The 27,842-nt window shown below is 35.9% G+C and overlaps 1 protein-coding gene across 2 annotated transcripts in view; it reads left to right on the top strand.

Annotated features, from left to right (window-relative positions):
- The window catches only part of ROBO2 (roundabout guidance receptor 2), a 642,112-nt gene that overhangs the window by 577,348 nt on the left and 36,922 nt on the right, over window positions 1–27,842 (top strand). The window contains exons 19-23 of one of the 2 annotated variants that reach the window (XM_081552570.1): window positions 9,694–9,736; window positions 11,176–11,303; window positions 17,736–18,017; window positions 18,401–18,526; window positions 23,584–23,740. In XM_081552570.1, the coding sequence (XP_081408696.1) occupies window positions 9,694–9,736; window positions 11,176–11,303; window positions 17,736–18,017; window positions 18,401–18,526; window positions 23,584–23,740 (736 nt within the window). The remainder of the gene's footprint in view (window positions 1–9,693; window positions 9,737–11,175; window positions 11,304–17,735; window positions 18,018–18,400; window positions 18,527–23,583; window positions 23,741–27,842) is intronic. The other variant, XM_081552579.1, reaches the window with a different exon arrangement.

The following is a 27,842-nucleotide window of genomic DNA, read 5'->3' as shown; positions in this document are numbered from 1 at the left end:
TAGACTTTTCAAGCTATGACACCATGTTTGAAAAGTGTATTTAAGCAAGAGCATTCCTAAAATGCTCAGGTAAAAAAGAGAAAAGATTTGAAATGTAGGTTTTTGTATTTAACAATACAGATTATAAAGGGAAATGTATCCCAGATGGAAAATACAAACAAAACAACACAAAAAATTTCACCAGGATTGATGAAACTGATGAGGCATAATTTGTTTTATTAGTCACTTAAATAGAATGTCTATTTTAAAGTAACCATGAGCATTTTAGAAAGAAGAAAAAACAGAAGCAAAAGAAGAGAAGAAAAATAAGATCCTAGATGTTCCACTTGTTTGCAAAAATGTTTTCTTTGAATCCAGAACAGGAATTTTAAGGATGTCCAAAGTTATGGCCTTCAAAATACATCCAAGGCAGAAAGAGAGAGAAAATTATCAAGTCAGTGAGTGAAAAATGACCTCGATAATGAAGCTATGTTCAGTTAAAGTTTGAATTACATTTTAAGTACTTTCTCTAACAATGATAAAAAAAAAAAATTGCCTCACAAATACTTTACATTTTCTAGAATTTTCAAGGGAACAATTTTAATTTATCATTGCCCTACAAATATTTTCAAACTCTTTGAGATATTTTATTCATCTTCTATTTCTAATTTTTACTTTAATAGGAAGCATAAATGTCTTCATAAGTGATTTTGACAGAGGCTTCATTACTTATTAAGCTTACCAGCTGCTATAACTTGTAGGCATCCAAGCTTCTGAGAATAGTTCAAAATGAAAGAAACAGCATCCAGTTGGTTGTTTTTCTTGTTATTAAGTAGTATTTAAATATGATCAGTTGATGATCACATTGCGGCTCGTGACTATAGCTTGTAGAAATGACGTTTGTTGGTTACCGGTTAGAATATATTCCCAGGACTAGAGAAGGTAGTAGTGTATTCGTTCCAGAAGGGTTTCCATACTTTGTGACTTGCTATTGCTGTGCCATTCTCATTTCTCATTGGTTGCTGATGCCTGCTTCCTTATGCTTTGTCATCTGAGTGCTTTATCACCTTGCCAATGAAGGATTCTTCCTGGAAAGGGATGCTGGGCAATGACTGCTGAGTGTCAAGAGTCATGAACATTAATGATACTTTAATGTAACTTCTTGTTTTGCAGTCCAGTCCCTGCTTTCATTCCCTGAAGATATTGTCCGTTTACCTGTCTGTTTAGTCAGTCACCGTGTTCTGTTTCGTCTCTGTGACATGCTCATATAAATCATAGACTATTTTTATGTTTATCTCTTTGCTTGACTTTAGTGAAAATAATAAAAGACTGACAGTGTTAGTCACTTCAGTGCCACATTTGGAGTGTTGCATTTTTACCCTCTGTAGGATTTTCATTCACTTCTTCCAAATAGCATTACTCTCATAATTAGTAGTTATGTTTTTTGTAAAATCATGTCAGAGAGCCTTTCTTCTTTTCTTTCTTCTTCTCTTTAAAAACAAAAGCTCTTTACATTTGATTGGAAAATATCTGTTGGTCTTTGAGCTGGACAAGAATAGCACATTTCCTGTTGTCATTTCTCATTGTGATTGATATCCATCTGCTTGTAGTAGAACTGCTGACTCAGAAGGTGCTATGCCCTTCAAATATTTTGGAATCAGGCCAAGCCACAGAGCAGGATTTCTGAACCTTTATCCTTAATTGATAGATGGCTGACTCTCAGAATGGATTCACCTTCAGCTGGAAATTTGCCTTCCAGCAACTGCTGTTCTCTTTTAGGTGAGAAGCAAATGAAAATCCACACTACAGGTACTCAGCATTGCATATCTGACTTGGTGATATTCTCTACACATTTCCCCCCATAAATATCCTAGCCTCCACTTTCTGGAATTTTTATATTCTTGTCTTTCTACAGCTTAAAGAATATGAAGATTGTAAATAGGCATGCTTAGTGTAGTATTTGTTTATCATATGTTTAAATTTATGATATTTGATACATGAGCTAATGATCTGTTTTAAGAGCACAGAGATTTCATATAGGGCTAATTTTCTCTGAAGTATTTTATAAAAGTTATCAAGAAAGTAGTCTATGTGTAATGGTTCTGTTTATATTTTGGTTTTCACAGAAATTTCTGTGGGAAACTTATAATTTTACAAGTATGAAATGCAAAACTGGTAACCTTAAAGCAATATAATTTTACTCAGAAAATGAGAAGTCTAACATTTCTACTTTTTACTATACAGTAATATCTATATAGTTTCAAATATTTCTTACTGATTTATGACACCAGTGATAATTTTTTTCAGAGAAACAGAAGTCTATATTGGGATCAGTATTTAAATTAATTTATAAAAAAAGATGACTTCATTTGCTTTAGACCCCAAATGTGATCTTAGATTATACTTCAACATCTGCTGCGATTCATATAAATTCAGAAACATGCATTTTAATAATGCTGATCCTAAGTAGAATTGGAGTGGTGATTTAGTCGCTAAGTTGTGTCCAACTCTTGCGACCCCACGGGCTGTAGCCCTCCAGCCTTCTGGATTTTCGAGGCAAGAATCCTGGAGTGGGTTGCTGTTTCCTTCTCCAAACCAGCAACTGAACCCAGGTCTCCTGCACTGCAGATAGATTCTTTACCAACTGAGTTACCCAGGAATTCCCAAGTAGAATTGAAAAGTAGGTTGAATTTGATTTCAGTACTTGCCTTTTCTACTTCATTCCAAGTCTTCTTAATATTACAGGTAGATTTTAACCATCATAGGGAAGATTTTAACTAGCAGGGAGAAGAAATCCTTTGCAGAGTGGGAAACCCAAATCTCCACAGGATGCCTTCCACTCACTCTATAGGCAAAAGCTCACCCACTGATATTTATTGTGGTTAATTTTTGAGTCTCCATCTCCATGTGGAAATTATATTTGAATGCTTAGAAGAAAGGTAAAAAAAAATGACATGCTATTCAGTGTTGATATTTTTCTTATGATTCAGACGAGTTAACACATTGATCATAGAACACTAGTGGATCAGCACCTTAGATTATAAAAGAAACTGTCAGGAATCAAATGTAAACTTATACAGCGAAATGACCTGAGAGGAGAATTTGGCCTGAATGTAAAGTTGCTTCTTTACGCAACAGAACATGGCAATTTCCCCAGGGCAAAGTTACTAGTTTCCTATTTCAGGTTTTCCCTATTTATTCTTTGTTTAAATTTTTCAGACACAAACACGCATGAAAGGTTTGCTCGTGGTTCAGAGATGGGCAGCTAGAATGAGAAACGCATTCCCCTATCTCATATTCTACATGAAATCATTTTATTTTTTCTAGAGTAACATGCAATGTTATTTATCTTGATCTTCATTGAGTACTAACAGTGCTTGCCATTGCATGTGAGCTTCCTGACTGCCAGAAATATTCACTACCTGAGTTGTTATAGGATGAAATAGAATCATGAGGATATTTGGGCAGAAAATATTAGATGATTTTGAATCTAGAGTAAATGTTTGATTATACGTGTTAATGGTGTTTGTGAATAGAAAAGTGAACAATATAGTTTGAATAAAGCTATGCAGCTTTCACAAAGAGTCTGTATGTCATATTATGATCTTCATGAAGCCTGCATGATGCTTTTCAAACTAATGCTAGTCATATTTCTATCAATAATTTTTAAGTTATCAACTTTGTAATGGAAGTAAACTAACTTTCACACTTTTAAAGGGGTGAGTTCTATTTTATGAATATTACCTCTGAGGATAACAGATTTGATTAAACTCAGTAAATGTAAATAATTTAATGAGTGAGCAAATTATGAAATACCAAACACTTCATGCATAGGTTTTAAACCATTGGTGAAATTATTTGACAAAACCATCCTATGATAGCTAAAAGATTTGATGGAATTTTTATACTCTGATTATCTGGGCTTGAGTTAAGGCTTATTAAAAGAGGATTAATCTACATTCATAGTTGAGAAACAGCTTATCAGGCAAGGGAATGAGGCTTGGCTGGCAACATTAAAGTTTCCATTTGGAGTAGGAAAATGTGGCCTACTAGAGATAGGCACTCTGAAAGCTTCCTTACCTCAAAATGTCAATTTTCTCTGTAGTTATATTTCCCTTCCCCCTCAGTGCTAGCAGGCATGAGATTAGGATTAATCCTGACAGATAATAGTAGAGGTACTTTGTATATGATCTGAACTTGCAAAATCTCTTTACCTTCTATCTTTCATAAATGCTGCAATAAATTCAGAATACTTAATACATTTCTAAAACAGTTAAAGAGTATAGTGTCTTTAGAGCTTTTCAGAAGCCTTAGCACTAGTCAGACACTTTTAGCAATAAAAACTCCTGTGCACTCTGTATTGCTCCCTTCAAAGTTCTTAATTTTAGATAATATCAGAAAGTCCTGGTAAAAAACATTCACTTATTTCAAAGTTAATTTTGACAAACACAAAGTTACTACACTATGATTATCAAAACTGTGGCTAGAGAAAGACTGTTCAACCGCCTACCCTCTCTACCTTCTTGCTTTCAGCTTTAAGGTAGTTCAGCACCTCTGAAATGAGAGCTACTTCAAAACAGCTTTCAAATTTGCTGTGGCATTTATTTTTATGTTTCTCTGTCTCTACACACACACAAAATGTTGATCAAAACACCAAATATGACTTCCATTTTAGGAGATCTAATTGTTTATCCTTTCTCATCTGTTTTTAATCTCACGGTCTAATAGAACTCAGTTACTTTTGGTCTGCTTTTCAAAATGGAACAAATCTAAAAGTTTTGGAGCATGGGAAGAAAAGGAAATCTGAAAAGGTATACTCTTTCTCCCTTGCTTCAAAAAGACAAGTATTCAACTTTATTATGTAAGGGTATTGGGTTTGTTGTTGTTGTTTTCTCCTGATAGAAACACACAAAAATTGAAGTTTTTCCTATATATCAAGTTGTGTCCATGGACCATTTTAAGTCAATTATGTATTTATATAATGACTGTGTATTTTTGCCTCTATGTAGTTGGTATGAAGAGGCACAAACATAAATGTCTTTAAGAACTATTTTTGACAATCTCTTTGCAGATTTGAAATTATTTAATGATTTACTTAAAAGTAGAAAATGGATACATCTTGAACGTTCTGGAATTTAAAATTCTTTCATTCACAACATTTAACTCTCAGTTGGTAAATATGGACCATACTATAGAGTCCATACTCTAACATGTCTGTAAATAAACCTCGATGAATGTTTGAATGTTTTTTTCCACAACTTTTTATTGTGGTACAATACACATTACATGAAATTTGCTATCTTGACCATTTTAAATGTACCGTTCAGAGGCATTAAATACATTCATGATGTTGGGCACCATCACCACCATCCATCTCCATAAATTTTTTCAACTTTTAAAACCAAAAACCTTTGCCCAGTAAACAACAACTCTCCATTTCCCTCTCCTTCCAGCCCTCACAACTGCCATTTTATTTTCTGTCTCTGTGATTTTGACTACTCTCTGTACCTCATATAAATGGAGTTTTACAGTATTTGTCTTTTTGTGACTGGCCTATTTCATTTAACATATTGTCCCCAAGGTATATCCAAGTTTTAGCATATGTCAGAATTTCCTTCCTTTTCAAAGCTGAATAATATTCCATTTCATCTGTATATACACTTACCCATTCATCCATCAATGGATGCTTGGTTTGCTTCCACATTTTAGCTGCAATGAATAATGCTACAATGACCATGGATGTACAAATATCTCTTTGATATCTTTATTTCAATTCTTTTGGGTATATATCAAGAAGTGGAATTGCTGGGTCTTATTGTAATTCTATTTTTCGTTTTTTGAGGAACAAACATGATATTTTCAACTAAAGGTAAAATGGTTATTACCTTCCACCAACAGTACACAATGGTTTCAATTTCTTCATATTCTCAGTAATGCTTATTTTATGTTTCCTGCATAGAAGCCAACCTAACAGGTATGAGGTAACATCTTATTATAGTTTTGATTTCGATCTCCCTAATGATTAATGATGCTGATCATCTTTCCATGTGCTGACAAGCATCTGAATGATATCTTTGTATAAGATTTTGAGTGTTGCATCTTAGTACTTTAATATTTACAGTTTATGAAACATTTAACATTGGTAAGTACATAAAGTTAAATACAACTTAATTTCTGTTCAGTTGTCCTCAGCTTCAGTTGTCTTCTTTTTTTTCTAATATTTTTTACTCTGACAGTAACAGAAACTTTGGGTAAGGAAAAAAGAGCATCCAAATTAGAAATGCTCAGCTTCTACCCTCATATCTCCTAAACAACACATCTGGAGGTATAGGCCATCCATGTCTGCTGATATTGACAACATTATCTTAGCCCTCTTTTATCAGAGTAAAACAATCACTTGATAGTCCATTAAAAAACCACATACTAGAAAGTCACTTCAGATGGAAAGTTAATTAGCTGCACTGTCTTCACATTTTGTGTTTTTCCAACCTAATCAGACCTTTATTTAATGCCACCAGTGATTTTTTTTTTCAATAATTGTTTCAGATCAATTTGTCATTTTTGTTGTTGTTAAAAAGAATTATTACAGGGACGCAACATGGTATGGACACACAGCTGCTTGTTGATTCCAAACACATAAGGGAGTCCATCACAAAGCAGACTAGTGATCAGTATTCATTTTCTTCATAGCCAGTCCTGAGCAGGTGCAAAGGTTCTGTCAGGATTGTTTTCTAATGCACTTGAGAAGATACCTAAAAACTTCATAAAGCTGTGTACTTTAGGTGCCACTGAGATGTTTCTGAAAGCACTGCCTCATAAATTCCTTATAAACCCTTGGATGATGATGATATTGCCTAATTATGATGCCATAAGGGAAATATGGCAGTGGCCCCAGGGCTCTAAAAGGTCAGTTTTTCTTCCAATCCCAAAGAAAGGCAAGGCCAAACAACCGCACAAAGTACCGCACAATTGCATTCATCTCACACACTAGCAAAGTATTGCTCAAAATTCTCCAAGCCAGAGTTCAACAGTACGTGAACCGTGAACTTCCAAGATGTTCAAGCTGGATTTAGAAAAGGCAGAGCAACCAGAGATCAAATTGCCAACATCCATTGGATCATTGAAAAAGCAAGAGAGTTGCAGAAAAACATCTGCTTTGTTGACTATGCCAAGACTTTGACTGTGTGGATCACAACAAACTCTGGAAAATTCTGCAAGAGATGAGATGGGAATACCAGACCACCTGACCTGCCTCTTGAGAAATCTGTATGCAGGAAAAGAAGCAACAGTTAGAACTGGACATGGAATAACAGACTGGTTCCAAATCGGCAAAGGAGTACGTCAAGGCTGTATATTGTCACCCTGCTTATTTAACTTATATGCAGAGTACATCATGAGAAATGCTGGGCTGGATGAAGCACAAGCTGTAATCAGTATTGCTGGGAGAAATACCAATAATCTCAGTTAGGCAGATGACACCAGCTTTATGGCAGAAAGTGAAGAAAAACTAAAGAGCCTCTTGATGAAAGTGAAAGAGAAAAAAAAAAGAAAGTGAAAGAGGAGAGTGAAAAAGTTGCCTTAAAGTTCAACATTCAGAAAACTAAGATCATGGCATCTGGTCCCATCACTTCATGGGAAATAGATGGGGAAACAGTGGAAACCATGGCAGACTTTATTTTCTTGGGCTCCAAAATCACTGCAGATGGTGACTGCAGCCATGAAATTAAAAAACGCTTGCTCCTTGGAAGAAAAGCTGTGACCAACCTAGATAGCATATTAAAAAGCAGAGACATTACTTTGCCAACAAAGTCCATCTAGTCAATGCTATGATTTTTCTAGTAGTCATGTATGGATGTGAGAGTTGGACTATAAAGAAAGCTGAGCACCGAAGAATCGATGCTTTTGAAATGTGGTGATGGAGAAGACTCTTGAGAGTCCCTTGAACTGCAAGGAGATCGAACCAATCAATCCTAAAGGAAATCAGTCCTGAATATTCATTGGAAGGACTGATGCTGAAGCTGAAACTCCAATACTTTGGCCACCTGATGGGAATCACGGACTTGTTAGAAAAGACTCTAATGCTGGGAAAGGTTGCAGGTGGGGGGGGAAGGGGACGACAGAGGATGCGATGGTTGGATGGCATCACTGACTCTATAGACATGAGTTTGAGTAAGCTCTGGGAGTTCGTGATGGACAGGGAAGCCTGGCGTGCTACAGTCCATGGGGTCGCAAAGAGTCAGACATGGCTGAGCAACTGAACTGAACTGAAGAGATATATTCTTAGACAACCTTGGGGAGGGGACTGGGGAACTACATTTAGAAATTTATAAAATCTAAAAAGTGATCATACTTATTAGCTCAAACTTAAGAAACAGGTGAATTATGGAGAGATTATCCAAATGAGAAAGTATTTACTAAGTGTAAACTTTAAGTAGCAAGTTCGTTAAAAATATGAATCAATTTATAAAATTTTATTTTCACTTTTGCTCACCAAGGAATCATAGTAAATAAAATCGGTGTCTTCCAAAGATAGGATGTTGAATTCACAGCTGTGAAACGTTATTTTTTCCTTCATCCCCAGGGACTGGTTTAGCTGATGCATATTAATTTTGGTCAGAATTGCAATTGTGTAATCCATAAACTTCTAAACACCAAATTTTTCCCAATGATTTTCTAGTTAAGTAATTTAGTTGCAAAGTTTGACCCAAAATAATATGAAGTCATGTATAGACTTTGTTCCACCAATCATGAATATTCACATCTCATTGCAAAACTAATCATTTTGAAAATAATTGCTGTCTCAGACCCTCTCTGCAGTGTGCATCATATTACCTATCCCAGATCTGAAGCATTTTAATTCTTAACAAACTTAGCTGCAAAGTTTGTGGGTGAGAGATGATGGACCCAAACTGATATTTATCTTCTTTGCCAATCCTTGAGACCCACTTTCATGTTGTTAGCTTTGTAGAATGAAATCTAGTGACCAGAGGGAGTGGGTTCTCCAGCTGTGGCTTTACTCGATGCTTGTTGGTGTTGCTAATATGCTCCATAGTTTTAAAAAGGACTTAAGTTGTATAATCATTACATACAGTGGGAATATATTCAATAAATTGAAAGTCTCATTTTTGTAAGGATTGGAAAATGAAGCAAAGCGTTCAATACATTATGTATTCTCTATTCACTACAGTTCATGTCTATTATACAGTAATTGTAGTATTTCAACTCATAGTGCTTCTCAGTGTCCCTAAAAGGACCTGTGATGGAGAGGAATAGGTTTTCAATCTGTACCTGTTTATTAGAAGAATATTACCTGTTTGAACTATCCTGTTTCAGTTTCTATTATGTGCAGTTTGCATCATGCCCTCTAATTAGGACACCTGTATATTAGCATTAAAAGTCACGATGTGATAATTCTTCTTTAATACATATCAATCTTCCAATACCATATATGTACCAACTGACATACAAATAAAAATTGCCCCTTTGACTTAACCATGTGTTTGGCCTGAAGAATTTTTAGATGTCTTATTAAGTTGGAACAAGTGATGACTTTGCTTTAGGCCAAACCACTGCTTCTTACTATCTGTGCAATTATGTTAATTATATTTTGCTCTAATTCCCAGGGGCTTCAGCTCTAAACAAAGGGCCAATATGTAGTTGTTGTTAATTGTAATTAATATTGACTACTTGTGTGTTTCCTTTTTTTTTTTACAGTTACATTTCAAAGAGGAGATGGAGGACTAATGAGCAATGGAAGGTATACCAAGGAGATCTTTTATTTTTATTTTTAATCAGGACTGAGGAAACTACATAGTAAAAGACAATTATTGTAATAAACGATCACTTATAAGTCTGAAAATTCTAGAAGGAATTAAACAGCTTACAACAGGGTTTAATGATCTATCTGTTGTGCACTTTAGAGGAATCAAGTCCAGATGTTTCATATCTCCCAGATGCCCCTGAAGAAATTAGTAGTAAATATCACAAGGAATGTGTTCATTTGTTAGCAGGATGTTTATTGCATTAATTAGACATTAGCAAATGAAGTTGCTGTTGTTTAAGGCTCCTTATTGGTTCTCACCAAATTGCTGTGAGTGAAAAATTACACATAATCGATCACAAAGTAAATGATTCATGGATGATGAATAGGCTGTAGATTGATAGGACTGGATTCCACAACTTTGGATACTCAATTGAAATTGATAAAAACTGATAGCAAACCCATATATTCTCATCTATTTTCCCTTTGCCGATATGGAGATTGTAATTAGGCTCTGGTAATAACTTCCAATTTCCCATTTAATCAATATTTGAGCAAAAAGAGTTTAGGTCTATTGAGAGCTGGTGGGTGTAGCCAGAAAGCAGTTGGATCTTCTTATTGCAGTTTCCATAGAAACACATGTTTCTCTTAAGGATTGTATCACCAAGGGTCTATCAGGAAAAAAAAAAGTACGATGATTATAGATGTTGCTCTATCTTTTTAAATATGTTAATAATCTGGAAAGGGATCAGAATCCCACTTTTACATTAAAGATAGGAATTCTTTATTGAATATGATGCAAAAGAAGTTTTCTTCATAGACAATATGCACATACTGGATCAGACCACAGTGGATCTTTTATCACCCTAAAATGCTTTCATATTCTCCTAACACTTTAAATTTAGAGAACCTGAAAATGTGCTATTGATGGAACAGTATAAATACTCTTCATTTATTTCCCTTAAGTTCCATGCCTCTAAATCAACCATGAAGGCTCATAACAGGGGTTACAGCCTATAGGGGACAGATAAATATGGGAGCTGCAGGAATTGAAGGAGCAATAGCCCAAAGTCCTGGAAATAGCTGATACTAAGCAATCATTCAGACCAACTGTTCCCTTGAGGTGCCAATTTATCATTAGATCTTGTTTCAGGATGCTGCTATGTTACCAGTGTCCTACCAGTTTCAGGGAAGACGACTGAATTCATTTGGATGTCAGCAGAATCCCAGGCAGGACTCTTCTGCTTCCATTGACAGGGATGATCCACACAGAGCCTTAGTGAATTGCCAAAGTTCCTTAATTCTTGAGAGCCTCCAGATTTTAATTTGAAAGTGAATTAAAATCTTAAATTCTTTAATCCACTGTAGTTCATAAGACAGATATGCAAATCACTCATGGAGTTCCATGGACTGATTTCCATTTTTTCCTGTTTTAGCCGCCCAGGTCTTCTAAATGCTGGTGATCCCAGTTATCCATGGCTTGCTGACTCATGGCCAGCCACAAGCTTGCCAGTAAACAATAGCAATAGTGGCCCAAATGAGATTGCGAACTTTGGGCGTGGAGGTAAGTTGTGTTTTTCAAAATTCTGTCGTTTGTGATTTGTTTTCTTGGCTTTCCTGGGTGTTTTGAAAAAGGCATGCCAAAAAGTATTTTCTTTCATAAGTGAATTTAGTGAAGTACATGTATTCATAGTACTGTACATTTGCTAAATGTTTTATTATAAAACTGTGGTATCTATTACCTTGAGTAAAACTGAGCTTCAGTTCAGTTCAGTTCAGTTGCTCAGTCGTGTCCGACTCTTGGCGCAGCATGCCAGGCCTCCCTGTCCATCACCAACTTCCAGAGTTTACCCAAACCCATGTCCATCGAGTCGGTGATGCCATCCAACCATCTCATCCTCTGTCATCCCCTTCTCCTCCAGCCCCCAATCCTTCCCAGCATTAGGGTCTTTTCCAATGAGTCAACACTTCGCATGAGGTGGCCAAAGTATTGGAGTTTCAGCTTCAACATCAGTCCTTCCAATGAACACCCAGGACCGATCTCCTTTAGGATGGAGGATCTTATTACTAACCAAGAAGATAACTATACATAATGCATTTTGTTCTTCATACTATTAGTACATGATTAAGGGTTTCCCAGGTAGCACAGTGGTAAAGAATCTGCCTGCCAATGCAGGAGATGCAAGAGACTTGGGTTCAGTCCTTGGATTGGGAAGATCCCCTGGAGAAGAAAATGGCAACCCACTCCATTATTCTTGCCTGGAAAACTTCATGGACAGAGAAGCCTGGTGGGCTACAGTCCATGGGGTTGCAAAGAGTCGGACATAACTGAGTGACTGAGAGCAATACATGATTACTAAATCAGGAATTATACAGCCAAACAGGGCTTATGATTTAGAACTAGTCATTTTACTTCTCTGATTATCATTCAGTATATATTTATTGAGTGTGTCCTGTGTACCTGGTGCTGTGGCAGACAGTAAAAATATCATATAAGAGGTAGACACTTAAATAAATATAACAACATGTTGACAGCTTTTCTGTAATTCTACAATTGATCATTTGTACCCCAAATAAAAGACAAAAATATTCTAAGTAGCTGATATGCTAAGGTCTTCAAAATTCGGTGTTAGAGTCCTCTCCATAGGTCTTTATAAAGAAAACAGAATTGAACTTACTATGAAAATCACCACCTTCCCCTCTCCACATTTTCACCCAATCATTAGGAGAGCAATGGGTTTAGAGAAAGATGGGACTGCAAAAGTCTCAGGCCCCAGTCTTTAGTTCAGTTGATACATGAGTTTTCCATTGGCATAGGATTGTGCAGACAGCAAATGGACTGGTACCTTGCCAGTACCCCACGTGAAAGAGCTGTCTCCTGGGAAGAGGAAGGTGCTATGAATGGAGTATTATTTAAGCTGATACATGACGGAATGGTGGGGAGTCAAAAGTGTGTAGAAAGTGTGTAGAGAAGAAATTTCTGTGTCTTAAGGTTCAGAAAGTAAAGGAAACATTGACCTATTTAAGAAATGAATGAATTGCCTAATGACTTGAGTATCAACTGCAAGGCAAAAAAGTGCTAAGAAATATGGAAGGACAGGTAACAGAGGGTTTTCTAAGCCACACAAAGCCTTTAAACTTTGTTAGAGGATGATCAGAAGCCATTAATGGACTTTAAGAGGAGAATTCTAGAATGCGAGTGCTGTTTTAAGTCATCCATCTAGCTACTGGGTGGAGGACGGAGATAGGTTGAAAAGTTTGGGTGATTAATTAGGAGAATAGTCCTGTAATCTAAGAAAGTTTGTGTGAATCCACTGAAGGATTTCTATACTTCTAGGGAGAGCTAATGTAGGAGACCCAGGACTAAGCCAAGTATTCTGGGTTTACTGTAAACCTCAGTGGTGGATTTCACATGTATGAGTGTGTAAACATATTGACTTAGAATACAGTCATGGATATTGGCCTTTTCTCTTTATGAATGTAAGACCAATGCATGTTTAAATATATTTAAAATGGTATTTTAAATAATAAAGTTACTAATTATTGCACACCTCTGCATTGTGTCAGTAGCAACTGAAAAAGGGGGCCCTCCCTCCCATAAGTTGTATGAATACTCAGCATCTTACTTTTACCCTCTGGAATTCAGTCCACCCTATTTAGATTCTCAATTGCCCAGACTCTGAATGTGGCTACTTCCCCTAGGTGTCAGAATTCAGAGCCCTGCAATTATAGGTGTCACTTTACCTTGGATAGTTCTATGCCCAAACATAGTCTTATCAGGAAATCAAAAGATTCCTCCCTGCCCTACCCACTGATTTTGAAATTCTGTTCATAAAGCTTTTATCAATCAAGGAATAGCTGCCTTTTTTTCTTGTATTTGTATTGGAATAACACACCATTCTATCTTTATATCAAGAAATAAATGCACAAAGATGGATAAAGTGTTTTTTTCAATTTCTAGCAGATTACATTAACATTCTAAAATGTCTCAATCTAATTTAGCCAAAGGATACTTATGAAGACTTTCAAGATGGTTTTTTTTTTTTCCATTTCCACTTCATTTTCATGACACGAAAATATTTCACAGGTCGCTCTCAAGGCCGTGACAAAGTTTTTGCAGAGATAACTGTATCTCTTTTCAGTGTGATAAGCATTTAAGGCATTTACTAAAAAGACAGGACATTTTGCAAATTCCATTTCCTTTGCAGAATAAATGTAATAAGTGTAAGACATAGATAATCATATTTCTAACTTAGAGGTCAAGAAACTAAGGTTTATCAAGGTGAATAATTTGAGATCTATGTGTAGAATCCAGATCTAACAGATTTTAAAGCCTATGTTCTTTTATTTACACTGCTCTGCAATTCTTTTTTTTTTTTTTATTTTATAAATTTATTTATTTTAGTTGGGGGCTAATTACTTTACAATATTGTAATAGTTTTTGCCATACATTGACATGAATCAGCCATGGGTTTACATGTGTTCCCCTTCCTGGACCCCCCACCCACCTCCCTCCCCATCCCATCCCTCTGGGTCATCCCATTGCCCCGGCCCTAAGCCCTTGTCTCATGCATCGAACATGGAATGGTGTTCTGTTTCACATACGATAATATACATGTTTCAATGCTATTCTCCCAGAACGTCCCACCCTCACCTTCTCCCTCAGAGTCCATAAAATTGTTCTATGCATCTGTGTCTCTTATTCTGTCTCGCATATAGGGTTATCGTTACCATCTTTCAAATTCCATATATATGCATTAGTATACTGTATTGTTGTTTTTCTTTCTGGCTTACTTCACTCTGTATAATGGGCTCCAGTTTCATCTATCTCAGTAGAACCGATTCAAATGTATTTTTTTAATGGCTGAGTAATATTCCATTGTGTATATGTACCACAGCTTCCTTATCCATTCGTCTGCTGATGGACATCTAGGTTGCTTCCATGTCCTGGCTATTGTAAACAGTGCTGCGATGAACATTGGGGTACACGCGTCTCTTTCAATTCTGGTTTCCTCGGTGTATATGCCCAGCAGTGGGATTGCTGGGTCATATGGCAGTTCTATTCCCAGTTTTTTAAGGAATCTCCACACTGTTCTCCATAGTGGCTGTACTAGTTTGCATTCCCACCAACAGTGTAAGAGGGTTCCCTTTTCTCCACACCCTCTCCAGCATTTATTGCTTGTAGACTTTTGGATAGCAGCCATTCTGACTGGTGTGAAATGATACCTCATTGAGGTTTTGATTTGCATTTCTCTAATAATGAGTGATGTTGAGCATCTTTTCATGTGTTTGTTAGCCATCTGTATGTCTTCTTTGCTCTGCAATTCTTAAGGTAGGATTCACATGTATCATTGTATTACCAAATACACTTAGAGGAATAACCATGGAAAGTGACATTTTTTCCTTTAAGAATGTTTACTAATACATATTTAAATGCAATGAAAATACTATTTTGAATAATCAAGTTACTAATAATCACATGTATTCATTTTGACAATACAAACTATTAAAATGCCCTTTAATTATGAAGTAAGTATTTAGTCTTTGCAAAACACCAGATGAGGAATTACGGAAATACAGACATAAATCCCAGGTACTCTGTCCTCAAGTAACTTAAGATACAATGAAGGAGACAGTCATTCATGGAAGTAATTATTCCAGGCAAAAAAAGAAATAAATGCATGTGTAACTAGGGTGCTGAAAAACTGAAGGATGAAATCATGAGTAATTCTGACTAGAGAGAAGGGTTTCAATAATTCTTAAGTTTCAGACACAAACATTAACAAATGCCAGTCAGATAACCTAAAGTATCAAGAAGGGGTAGATGTGGACTGTGTAGAATGTAAAATGAAAAGTCCTATCTAAAGATGGCAGCATCTATTCGAGTCCAGGCTCCTGGGCGGAACACTGGCCCAGAGTTCCAAATCATCTGATGTTATAGGATAATTCCCCACATGCAAGTAGTCATGTATAAGCCTCTAGTGTTTTAATGTTGGGACATAACTCAATTTATTTTTTGAAGATGTAAGAGTGAGCAAATAACATTTGAAGGAAATATGCAGCCCTCAAATCAATATAGAAGCACTTAGATTTGAAGACTAATTTCATCCAGCAGAGAAAGATTCTATTTCTAGAACCATAGCTTTAGTTGGCATAGAGTATGAAGGATTAGATTTTCATACTATATTTTCTCCATTTTAAAACATGTGAACACACAACCATTTCAAAAACCTGCAGTAGCTCACAATCTAAATCCAAAGTTTTGGAGAATCTCATATTCAAGATATTGGGAAGTTGGGGTCAATGTTGAAGAAGGGTATCTGTCCAGTTCATCAGTGAAAGATGGTAGAGGAGGCAGAAGCAGAACTCAAAAAACTTCCCTAGAGTAAAGGACCTACTTTCACAATTTTGATATATTATTAAATATCAAGCATCTCAGAGAATAAAAATGATGCTGACCTGATGCTTTAGAATGAAACATATTTCTTTATCATCAAATTTTCTAATCAGTTTACAGCTAAAAACAAGAAGGGCAAGAAAGTAGTTATAAAATTCTGAATCCGAAAACAATGTGCTTACTTATTCAACTTGATGAAATATGATAAATGTGAACATGTTTAACTATTTAAAATAGTTATTTTAAAAGTACATATATACTTAATTATAAAACAGGTTGGAATTTCAGACTTCAAACACTTCAGAAAAAACCTACAGTGTGTGATTATAGTGTATAAGATGCATTTTAAATGTCTTGTTACTGTTGCTAAAGAAGATCATTTTTAGCTTTTGTAAAATGCAAAAGCAAAATTAATATATTTACAAGAATCTTTATTTCAAGTACTGTTAGATAACATAGAATCTAAAAGCTTTAGGCTATTTTGACTACTTCAGTTTTCTCCTTGTGATGATAAGCTAGTTTTGTTACTGAGATCATTTGGTTTATTATTACAGTACGATAACTAGCTGAAAATTTTCCATAATGAAATCAAGAGGGTTGATGAACTCATGTCCTGTGAAATGTGACTTTCAGAACATAGATTATTAAGTAGCATAATATATATTCACTTTTAACTCTATGTGATTAAAAATAGTATTAGTAGTTTTTGTTTTTGTTTTTTTTAGATTCTAGTGTCTTCATTCTGAGAAGGAAAATAAGTGCTCAGGAGAGAGATGGCAGTTCTGAATTTAAAAAGATCATGTAAAGATAATTTAGCACACCAAAGTGATAAATGGACTGATTGATATTCAGTGTTTTTCTCGAAGTTTAATTTTACTCTTGCTGTATTACAACTTGAAACTATAATTCTCTACTTCTAAGATTTGATAGCATAAATTAAACTCTATGATCACCCAGATTGCTTTTTCTGTAGTTAAATCCTGCTGTATTGTGAAAATGACTTATTCATGAAAATCTTCCTTTGTTATCCAAGAAAAAAAAAATTGCTACCATCAGTTACACCCCATTTCTGGAGCTGTGAAATCAACTCAGATAAACAGCAAGTTGAAACTTCAGAAAAAAGTGCCTCATAGTTTGGAGAGTATAATTTTGGAAACTTTTGCATCTATTTTTGCAGTTATTTTCCATGTCTCTTGGGATAAAGTGGAAAAAGATGCTTTTCATCCATGATTTGTAGGTTCACTTTTGCCATTGTTTCTGTAAAGAGCTAACAATTTCATGGGTTCTAAACCAGAATGAACAACTAAAAGCGTTTTTTCAGTAGTGAAATACACCAAATTTCTCATTCATGGTTGAAGAAAATGGGGGGTGGGGGGTGTTAAGCAGTGAGACGTGAAGGACGAGCGGTAGGCCTGCCTGTCACCAAGGCTGATAGCTTGGCGACGGTTGTACATCATCTACCCTTCACTGGCTCATGAAGCGCATCTCAGCTGAAATGCAAACGTGTGGCATGACACATTTATTTTTCATCTTCAGTCCTGATAGTTTGGGGCTTCCTGTGCATCATTAAATTGTTTCATTTTCCTGTGTTCACCACAGATGTGCTGCCACCAGTTCCAGGCCAAGGGGATAAAACGGCAACGATGCTCTCAGATGGAGCCATTTATAGCAGCATTGACTTCACGACCAAAACCACTTACAATAGTTCCAGCCAAATAACACAGGCTACCCCATATGCCACGACACAGATATTGCATTCCAATAGCATACATGAATTGGCTGTCGATCTCCCTGATCCACAGTGGAAAAGCTCAATTCAGCAAAAAACAGACCTGATGGGATTTGGTTATTCTCTACCCGATCAGAACAAAGGTAACAATGGTAAGTCCAGTTCTTACTCCCAGAAGAGTTATTTTCATATCATTTTTGCATGAGATAGAAAGTAGTATTTGTTGTTCGGTTTAGTAATTCATCACCAGGTTCACTACCTAAACTAAAAAAATATACTGGCATGTATTCAGTACCTTGCACAGTCCCTGCCACCACCACCACCACCACAGCAACACCAATTGGTTTCATCCTTTTAGCTCTTTTTTCAATAGTGATCAGTTATCCATCTTGACCTCCATTAGGCAGGATAGACAAAACATTCCTCCACTGTCCTACGACATCTGCTTCTGAATTGCTAACTGCATGTTCTGCATGGGCTTGTGCTGTGAACTAATCACATGATGCCACTATGACCTCTGCCCTTTAACCCTTAGCCTTACTTTACATCCCTGACTACCGATTGGCTGAGGGATTGTCTAATAGAATGCCACACAACCAGTCACAGGATTTCAGCACCACCAGCTCTCACAACAGCTCAGAGAGGAGTGGCAGTCTCTCAGGTTGGTCTCATCACAGTAAGGAGAAATATTTGTTTGTCACCAGCATATGACCTGTGTTCCTAACACTCATGAAGAAGTACTGGCTCACAACTCACTGTCAGACATTTATCTCTCAAATGACAGTAGGAGTTTATCCTAATGAAATCAAGTTTTGGGGGTGGAGGAGGGTAAAATTCACCATCAGCCTTTATGTATGAATTGTACAAGGTTGTATTTACTGAAAGATAGTGCCATTTTACTAAATACTGATTATTAAGAAGCAGATGAGTTTGATCTGCCTTGAACCCTACTTAAGAGTCAAGAGAACTTTGCAATAAAATGATCACATAGGAAAAGCAGCTCCATGGCATGGACACCATAAGATGAATTCAACTAAAATGCAAATGATTTTGGAAATTGTTCATACTATTAAGAGTCTGGTGATGTGACTTCCTATTTTTGGACAAGTTTTCCAAAATATTGTGTTATCTATTGATGATATTATTTAGGGTAAGATCCTGATACCATGCTATTTAGGAATGTTAATATGGGGCACTATTCTTTATATTTAATTTCTTTAAAAACCCCAGTCTTTTATATTGGTAATTTTTATGCTGTAAACTTTAATATATATTCAAGATACATTAGCTGAACCAACAATCCATAATGCAGGTATTAAATAGCACATGTATGGAAAAACACATTTTACTGGAAAGAAATATGTACCTATCATAATGAATATCAGTGATCTCTAGGCCCAAGGATCCTCATCTCTAAAATGAGGAGATCCTTGTAGACATTCTAATTTGTACATTGTGTATGACTGATGACTTTTTCTACTCATTTCTAATTGATACCATGACTTTATTTTCTTATTTTGTTTATATTATTGATATGCTATTTGTTTTTATGAAGTTTTTTAACCTCAGTTACTTAGTGAAGGATTATAGTGTATTGAGATATGTCACAGGTTATGAGGTATCAAGGCCATAAATAGTTAACTCTTTTACATCATTAGGGTAACATTTACAAATGATTTTTCCTTAGAGATAGAACCCTTTCAGTCTGAAAATGTTAATGTTCTCTCTTCCCTCCAAAATGAGCCATTTGCTCTCCTTACCTATTGGTAGAATTGGATACATTATAGAATCCAGAAAATTTTAAACATCTGTTACAAATTTAAACTGGCCTTATAACATAGAGGAATTTTTTTTAAAACCTTAAATGTCATTTGTACTGTCATTTATTTATTATGAGTCCTATAATTGTACTGAATAATTTAAAAATTAATTTATTCTAGGCTTATATCATTCAAAATATGCCAAGTCTCAATCAATATATATATTTTAGAAGTCTATATACTATAAGTCATGGATTGTAAAAGGTCTTCTGTGAATCCATCATTAAATATTCTTATATGTTGATTACCATTGAGTCTTTAGAATTACTCAAAAGTTACCTTTTGAGTAATTCTAAGTAGAACATGATTCACAATAGTGCTTACTACATTTTTGAATCCATTAATCTCTTGAGTGACATTTATATATATCTATGATTTATATTAACTACTTCATCTACATTTGAATACAAAATTACTTAAATCGGTGATAGAAAGCTTTCTTTAAGAGACAAGACTGACGTGATTGTTCTCTTCTTAGTTTAGTCAAATTGAATTTAATATTAGAGTTCTTTTTATTCTTATAATTATAGATATGTATTCTAAAGCCTACATTTAAGATCAGACTGCCCTACGGATATTGAATCATAAGATTTTCTTAATTTGTGCACAGTGCTAATGAAAGCAGTTTAAAATAATCATGGTAATAAACAAAATTGGACATTCCTGAATTGAGTGAATTTCTCACCCTTTGAAGCACTCATATAATAATTTATTCAATATATAAGTTCTTAGCACTCCTCTTAAAAAGACCAACCATTAAAAATATAAAACTCAGATTTTTTTCAAAATAATCTCTGTAATCATAATTTTATATATATGCACAAATATATAGCACAATATCAGTAGTGACAGGGCTTCCCCGATGGCTCAGCAGTAAAGAATATACTTGCAGTGCAGGAGCCGCAGGAAACACAGTTTCAATCCCTGGGTCAAGAAGATTGCACTGGAGGAGGAAAATGGGAATCCACTCCAATATTCTTGCCTAGAGAATCCCATGGACTGAGGAGCCTGACAGGCTACAGTCCAGGGGGTCGCAAAGAATCAGACACGACTGAAGCGACTTTAGCAGCAGCAGCATCAGTAGTGCGTGTATGCTTAGTCACTCAGTCGTGTCCGACTCTTGCAACCCCATAGACTGTAACCTGCCAGGCTCCTCAGTCCCTGGGATTCTCCAGGCAAGATTACTGGAGTGGGTTGCCATTTCCTTCTCCAAGCATCAATAGTAATAACTAAATATTTTTATATGCTAGTATTTTTAAAAGACTGAATTTAATTTGAAAATGAGCTGTTTTCACAATTTTATTCACATAGAAATCATTTTTTCAGCATAAATAAATGTAAATTCAAATATTTACATTTTAACTGGAAGAGAAATGGGTCAAATATGTCTGCAAGTCATCAAAATATGTGATGACTAAATACATAATGCAGACAGTTCTCACCTTAAAATGCTTGAGGATCATAGGTTGCAAGTAACAGCAACAAACTGTGTTCACGTAGCTCAAGATATGGATCTCAGAGAATTTAATTTCCTTAGCTTGTATCATATGGCACTGTTATGCTTGGCACCCAGCTCTTAACCTCTTTCTAGAGAAGACAAAGCATGCTGATTGATAGTCTTACCAAAAGTACTCACAAGGAAAAAGCAGAAATTTCCCCCGAAGAGGGGAAAGTGGACATTGGACGGAGAGCCTCACAAATTCCCTCTGTGAATCAGCTCTGCTTCCCCAGCACATTTTTAACTCAGTTGTTAGTAAGAGGTGGTAATGACTTTCTTGACTTGGAGAAGGATTTCAACAGAGCTGGATTCAGAGCTGCAGAAATTGTAATTTCCACTAAAGCTGCTGCATTCTAAATTGTTTGTTCTCTTACTATGTGAATATGCACAAATGCAGAAAGAACCTCTATTTTCCCATCTATAAAATGGAGATGTAAAAACTTCCCTATTTGTGTCACTCAGGTCTGGAGGAGATCATATAACAGTTCTAAAAGTTCTGTAAAAAGTGTGTGTGTGGGGAGGTCCGCATATAAATATATAAGGAATAAGAGGTACAACAGGGAAAAATTACAAAGAACACATGCCCACCCTGTTCTTCTAAGTAGTGAGACATAGTTCTGAAAATACCAAGAAAGATACAATCTTTGTTTATGACTTTGGTGGGTTATCAGGAGACAAAGGGTTAAGCCTCACCTACCTTTAACACAAAAATTGCAAACTTTAATCAATCAGGTTGATTATTTTTATCCTAAGCCTCAGACTATTTCTGGGATCCTCATTGGGGCTGGAGGAGTTGGGTGTGGAATGGCTTTGTAAACAGGCAGACTTGAGTTTGTGCTGAGCTGGAGGAATGGAAGAGAGTGGTAATGACTGCCATTTATTGAACATTCTGTACATTGTGAACCCTTTATATGGTTATCTCTTATAATACTCAAAATAACCCAAACAAGTAGTAACTTTATATCTTTTTTACATGTGTGGAAATTGAGGTGATATCTATTGAGTAACTTATCAAGTAAGTGAGAAACTAGTTTCAAGCCCAGAGATTCAACTCTTATTCTCAAACTAGAATTTACCTGCTCTCCTTTCTCTTAATACTTTTTGTGCCAAAGATAAAAAGTGAAAGGAAGGGTGAAAGCACTTAGTTTTCAGGGATGCTCCTTTCTGTGTGTGTATATGTACACATGACCTAGAAAACAGACACAATTTCATAATTAGCAATAGGGTATATATCTAGTTTACAGTTTCATCACTTTCTGGCACTTAAAGTTATTGTTAAATTCTACAGTTTTCTGAATTGGCTGATGCCAATTAATTGATAGAAGAAAGGAGTTGAGGCAAATTTCTAGTGATATCTCTATTGTTAGATAGTCCTGCTATGAATATTTGATGCTCATAACTTTTAGTTCCAGAAAGATATAGTTTAACGGGTCAATACCATTTTTTAAAAAAACATAGCCATTGACTGCCATAGGAATGACAGAAGTTACCTGCATTCCCCTGAAACATCTTTTGCTCAAGAAGTACACATTTCTGCATCCAGCTGTAGTCCATTTAGGAAGAAACTTGATGTATTTAATTTGGAGCAGTAAAAAGTACTGCATTGAACAAATGAAAAACTTTACTTTTCTATTTCATTAAGCTCTGGTAATCCCAGATATGGCTCATATGCTGCCAAGTTACTTTCTGCTCATATTTTGTGCATGAATTCATTTGTATTACAATAATACTGAAATTGATTACTATATTTCCATTAATTTCCCCCATATTTGGTATTTTAAGATATGTTATACTTAGACATCGGGAACCACTCACTATATGCAAAAATAATTGTGCCATTCATTAGTTAAAAATTCTAAAAAACATATCATTGTGAAAGATTTACAAGTATCCTCCAGATTATAGTTGATTGATTTTTATAAGTTACTTTTGAGAGAAAACTGTTACTCTCCTGGATTAATTAAATGAGTAAATTCTAATGGAAAAGTTTAGCCTGTATCCTTAGACACTGCATTTTTCCACTGAGACAGATTATGCAAAAGAGCATTATAAACGCACTAAAATCTGACATTTTAAAGAATTTGTTATGGCCCATTATTTCATCTAACAATGAAAACGTGGAGACAGCAAATGTGAATAAATCAATAAATGTGCTTTTGCCACTGCAACCATGTTTTTTGTGTATTCAGCCCTGCAACTAATGCGTTGTGAAAGAAACAATATCATTTTGAGTGATTTATAAAAATGTTTTCCTGATCATATCATTTCATTGTTTATAGCTTTTAACAACTGTAACATACTGAGTCTGGTGTTTTGAAAACAGAAATACATCTTCCCATCTGATGTACTCCATTTCTTCTGATATTCGGTATGTCTGAATAAATATATTATTACTTTCAGGTGGGAAAGGTGGAAAAAAGAAGAAAAATAAAAACTCTTCTAAACCACAGAAAAACAATGGATCGGCCTGGGCCAATGTTCCACTACCTCCTCCCCCAGTCCAGCCTCTTCCGGGTACAGAGCTGGAGCATTATGCAGTGGAACAGCAAGAAAATGGGTAAAAATGTTTCATCTACCAACAAAATGACCAGGGCGATACTGCTGTCTCTTTTATGCATTTTTGTCTTGATGCTGTGTTCTCTTACTGTTTTTCCTGCCCCCTTGCCAGCCTTTCCTTGTCCCCCTCCCCTTTTATTATTTGCTGCATCTATATTTTTTTAGCTGATAAATACAACACGGCACATATTGAGGACCTCGAATCCTTGGCTGTCAAGTGCCTTAGATTGTCTGCAATCATGATAATGCAGCCTCCATTTATAATATTGCTTGTTAGTTTGAAAGCAAGTAACCCAGAGCTCTGTGAACTAAAGAAGCACTCCTGAGAAGGGCTGAAAAGGAAATTAAAATAACCTTCTTCATCATCCCTCACATTTCTCTAATGACTTGATGTCTGGCCATAGCAGGGTGCCCACTGTTCAGCTCCATCACAATGGGATAATTGTAGGGATCTGGCCAGTGTGTAGAACTTTAATCATCAGCTTTGATGGGAATTTAGGGGTCAGAACAATAAGAGAGGTTCAAGTCAATGCACACTCTGTAACAAACCTTTTTTAAGATAGAAAATTTCCTTGAAGGGTCTTTAAATGTGACCAGTTTCCTTATTCTTTCCCAAACATCTCACAAGCGTTAGTTTGTTTTCCTCTGTTGAAGTGTTAATTGATTTTAAGGTAGAAAAATGTTGATACTCTTTACTAATTTTAAGTGCTCTGTCTTCCTCACAGTTCCTAGGTCACCCACTGCTTTTGACTGAAACTGAAAAGTATAGAATAGAGGCAGTTTATTTCCAAATGTTCCTTTATTTAGAAGTATTTAGACATTAAAATATCTGTTTATTTAAACAATGATTTTATTTCCTATCTTGTTTTACTTAAAGATCCTGTGCACATGCCTGTAATTTTTTCTCCATCTCCTTTTCTTTTTATACTACTGTTGTCTTTGAGGTTTCCAGATTAATTTTCCTAACTAGAAATTTGTCTATCACGTCTACTTCCTAAAAAAGATTCCATTTACCTTTTCTTTTTCAGTTACATAATATATATACATATATATCTCACATAAAGATGGAGATGCATATATATATACATAAACTTTGTTGTTGTTGTTTAGTGTCTAAGTCGTATCCAATTGTTTTTGCAACCCCCATGGACTGTAGCCCACTAGGCTTCTCTCTCCATGGGATTTTCCAGACAAGAGCCTTGGAGTACCTTGACATCTACTTCTCCAAGGGATCTTCCTGATGTCCGGATGGAACCCATATTCCTGCATAGGCAGGTGGATTCTTTACCACTGAGCCACCAGGGAGGCCCATACCTAATCATATCTCCATATTTTTTCTCTGTATCTTTCTTTCCCTCCAAAAGGCTACATTTGCTTCCATGAGATTAGAGTTCCCATATAAGAGCTGTATTTTTATTTTCAGTTCAGTTCAGTCGCTCAATCGTGTCTGACTCTTTGTGACCCCATGAACCGCAGCATGCCAGGCCTCCACGTCCATCGCCAACTCCCAGAGTCCACCCAAACCCATGGCCATCGAGTTGATGATACCATCCAACCATCTCATCCTCTCTCGTCCCCTTCTCCTCCTGCCCTCAATCTTTCCCAGCATCAGGGTCTTTTCCAATGAGTCAGCTCTTCATATCAGGTGGCCAAAGTATTGGAGTTTCAGCTTCAACATCACTCCTTCAAATGAACCCCCAGGACTGGTCTCCTTTATGATAAACTGGTTGGATCTCCTTGCAGTCCATGGGACTCTCAAGAGTCTTCTCCAACACCACAGTTCAAAAGCATCAATTCTTCAGTGCTCAGCTTTCTTTATAGTCCAACTCTCACATCACATAACCACTGGAAGAACCATAGCCTTGACTAGACAGACCTTTGTTGCAAAGTAATGTCTCTGCTTTTTAATATACTGTCTAGGTTGGTCATAACTTTTCTTTCAAGAAGCAAGCATCTTTTAATTTCATAGCTGCAGTCACCATCTACAGTGATTTTGCAGCCCAGAAAAATAAAGTCAGCCACTGTTTCCACTGTTTCCCCATCTATCTGCCATGAAGTGATGGAACCAGATGCCATGATCTTGAGCTTTAAGCCAACTTTTTCACTCTCCACTTTCACTTTCATCAAGAGGCTCTTTAGTTCCTCTTCACTTTCTTCCATAAGGGTGGTGTCATCTGCATATCTGAGGGTATTGATATTTCTTCCAGTAGTCCTGATTCCAGCTTGTGCTTCATCCAGCCCAGCGTTTCTCATGATGTACTCTACATATAAGTTAAATAAGCAGGGTGACAATATACAGCCTTGATGCACTCCTTTTCCTATTTGGAACCAGTCTGTTGTTCCATGTCCAGTTCTCACTGTTGCTTCCTGACCTGCATACAGGTTTCTCAAGAGGCAGGTCAGATGGTCTGGTATTCCCATCTCTTTCAGGATTTTCCACAGTTTATTGTGTTCCACACAGTCAAAGGCTTTGGCATAGTCAATGAAGCAGTAATAGATGTTTTTCTAGAACTCTGTTGCTTTTTTGATGATCCAGCAGATGTTGGCAATTTGATCTCTGGTTCTCTGCCTTTTCTAAAACCAGCTTGAACATCTGCAAGTTCACGGTTCACATATTGCTGAAGCCTGGCTTGGAGAATTTTGAGCATTACTTTACTAGCGTGTGAGATGAGTGCAATTGTGTGGTAGTTTGAGCATTCTTTGGCATTGCCTTTCTTTGGGATTGGAATGAAAACTGACCTTTTCCAGTCCTGTGGCCACTGCTGAGTTTTCCAGATTTGCTGGCATATCAAGTGCAGCACTTTCACAGCGTCATTTTTCAGGATTTGAAATAGCTCAACTGGAATTCCATCACCTCCACTAGCTTTGTTTGTAGTGATGCTTGGACTTCACATTCCAGGATGTCTGGCTCTAGGTGAGTGATCACACCATCGTGATTGCCTGGGTCGTGAAGAACTTTTTTGTACAATTCTTCTGTGTATTCTTACCACCTCTTCTTAATATCTTCTGCTTCTGTTAGGTCCCTACCATTTCTGTCCTTTATTCAGCCCATCTTTGCACAAAATGTTCCCTTGGTAGCTCTAATTTTCTTGAAAAGATCTCTAGTCTTTTCCATTCTGTTGTTTTCCTCTATTTCTTTGCATTGATTGCTGAGGAAGGCTTTCTTATCTCTCCTTGCTATTCTTTGGAAATCTACATTCAAATGGGTATGTCTTTCCTTTTCTCATTTTTGAAAGTTCACATCTGAAATAGGAAGTTAAAAACATACCCTTTTCTCTGACTATTTTAAGAATAAAACTTTGTGCATGATCTTATGTAACATATATCAATAACAAATTATGTTAGTGTGACACAATTCCTGAGCAGGAGAGCAGGGAACAGAGATGTGCATTTCACAAGAAAATATTATAACAGGGCTTAAAAATATGCATTTTAAAGGCTGTAGTTAGAAAATAATCAAATTGAACTTATAAACTGAGGAGAGAAAAGTAATGCTGTTAAATATTTATACAGTCATGAACTCAGATAACATAAAACTTGTAAGTAATTTGGTATCCTAATTAGTATATTTGAGATGACTTTGTCCGTTTCTTGTTATATTATTAGTTTTGTATTTTCTGATGTGAAAACATTATAATACTGAAAAAATATTTTTAAATATTTTCTATATTTATGCTGTGTTATTCATGATATTAACATTGAATAATTTACAGAAGAGCGTTTATGGAATTTTTTATGTCTTGATTTGACCTATGCAGATTTAAAGTTTTCTTGAAATACCAACAACAAAAACTTTAGAAGTCACCTTTCTGTTTTTAATCATTTTTATTTCTGATAATCAAAGATTCAGCAATTGTACTTCTTATGTTGCTATGTAAATTTTGTTTTATTGTTTTAATATATCATAATAGAGAACTTATTCAACACACATTTTTTTCAAATATATAAGAACTATTAAGCCCAGTGCCAGGAAGGAAAGCAGAAGAGATGAAAGGAACAAAAGCACTTGTAGTGAGGTGGATGAACCTAAAGCCTCTTATTTAAAGTAAAGTAAGTCAGAAAGAGAAGAACAGATATAATCTATTAATGCATATGTATGGAAT

The sequence above is a fragment of the Giraffa tippelskirchi genome, chromosome 2 (assembly GCF_054371585.1).
Source record: "Giraffa tippelskirchi isolate mGirTip1 chromosome 2, T2T-mGirTip1v1.2.pri, whole genome shotgun sequence".
NCBI lineage: Eukaryota > Metazoa > Chordata > Mammalia > Artiodactyla > Giraffidae > Giraffa > Giraffa tippelskirchi.
This window is presented reverse-complemented; position numbering and strand designations above follow the sequence as displayed.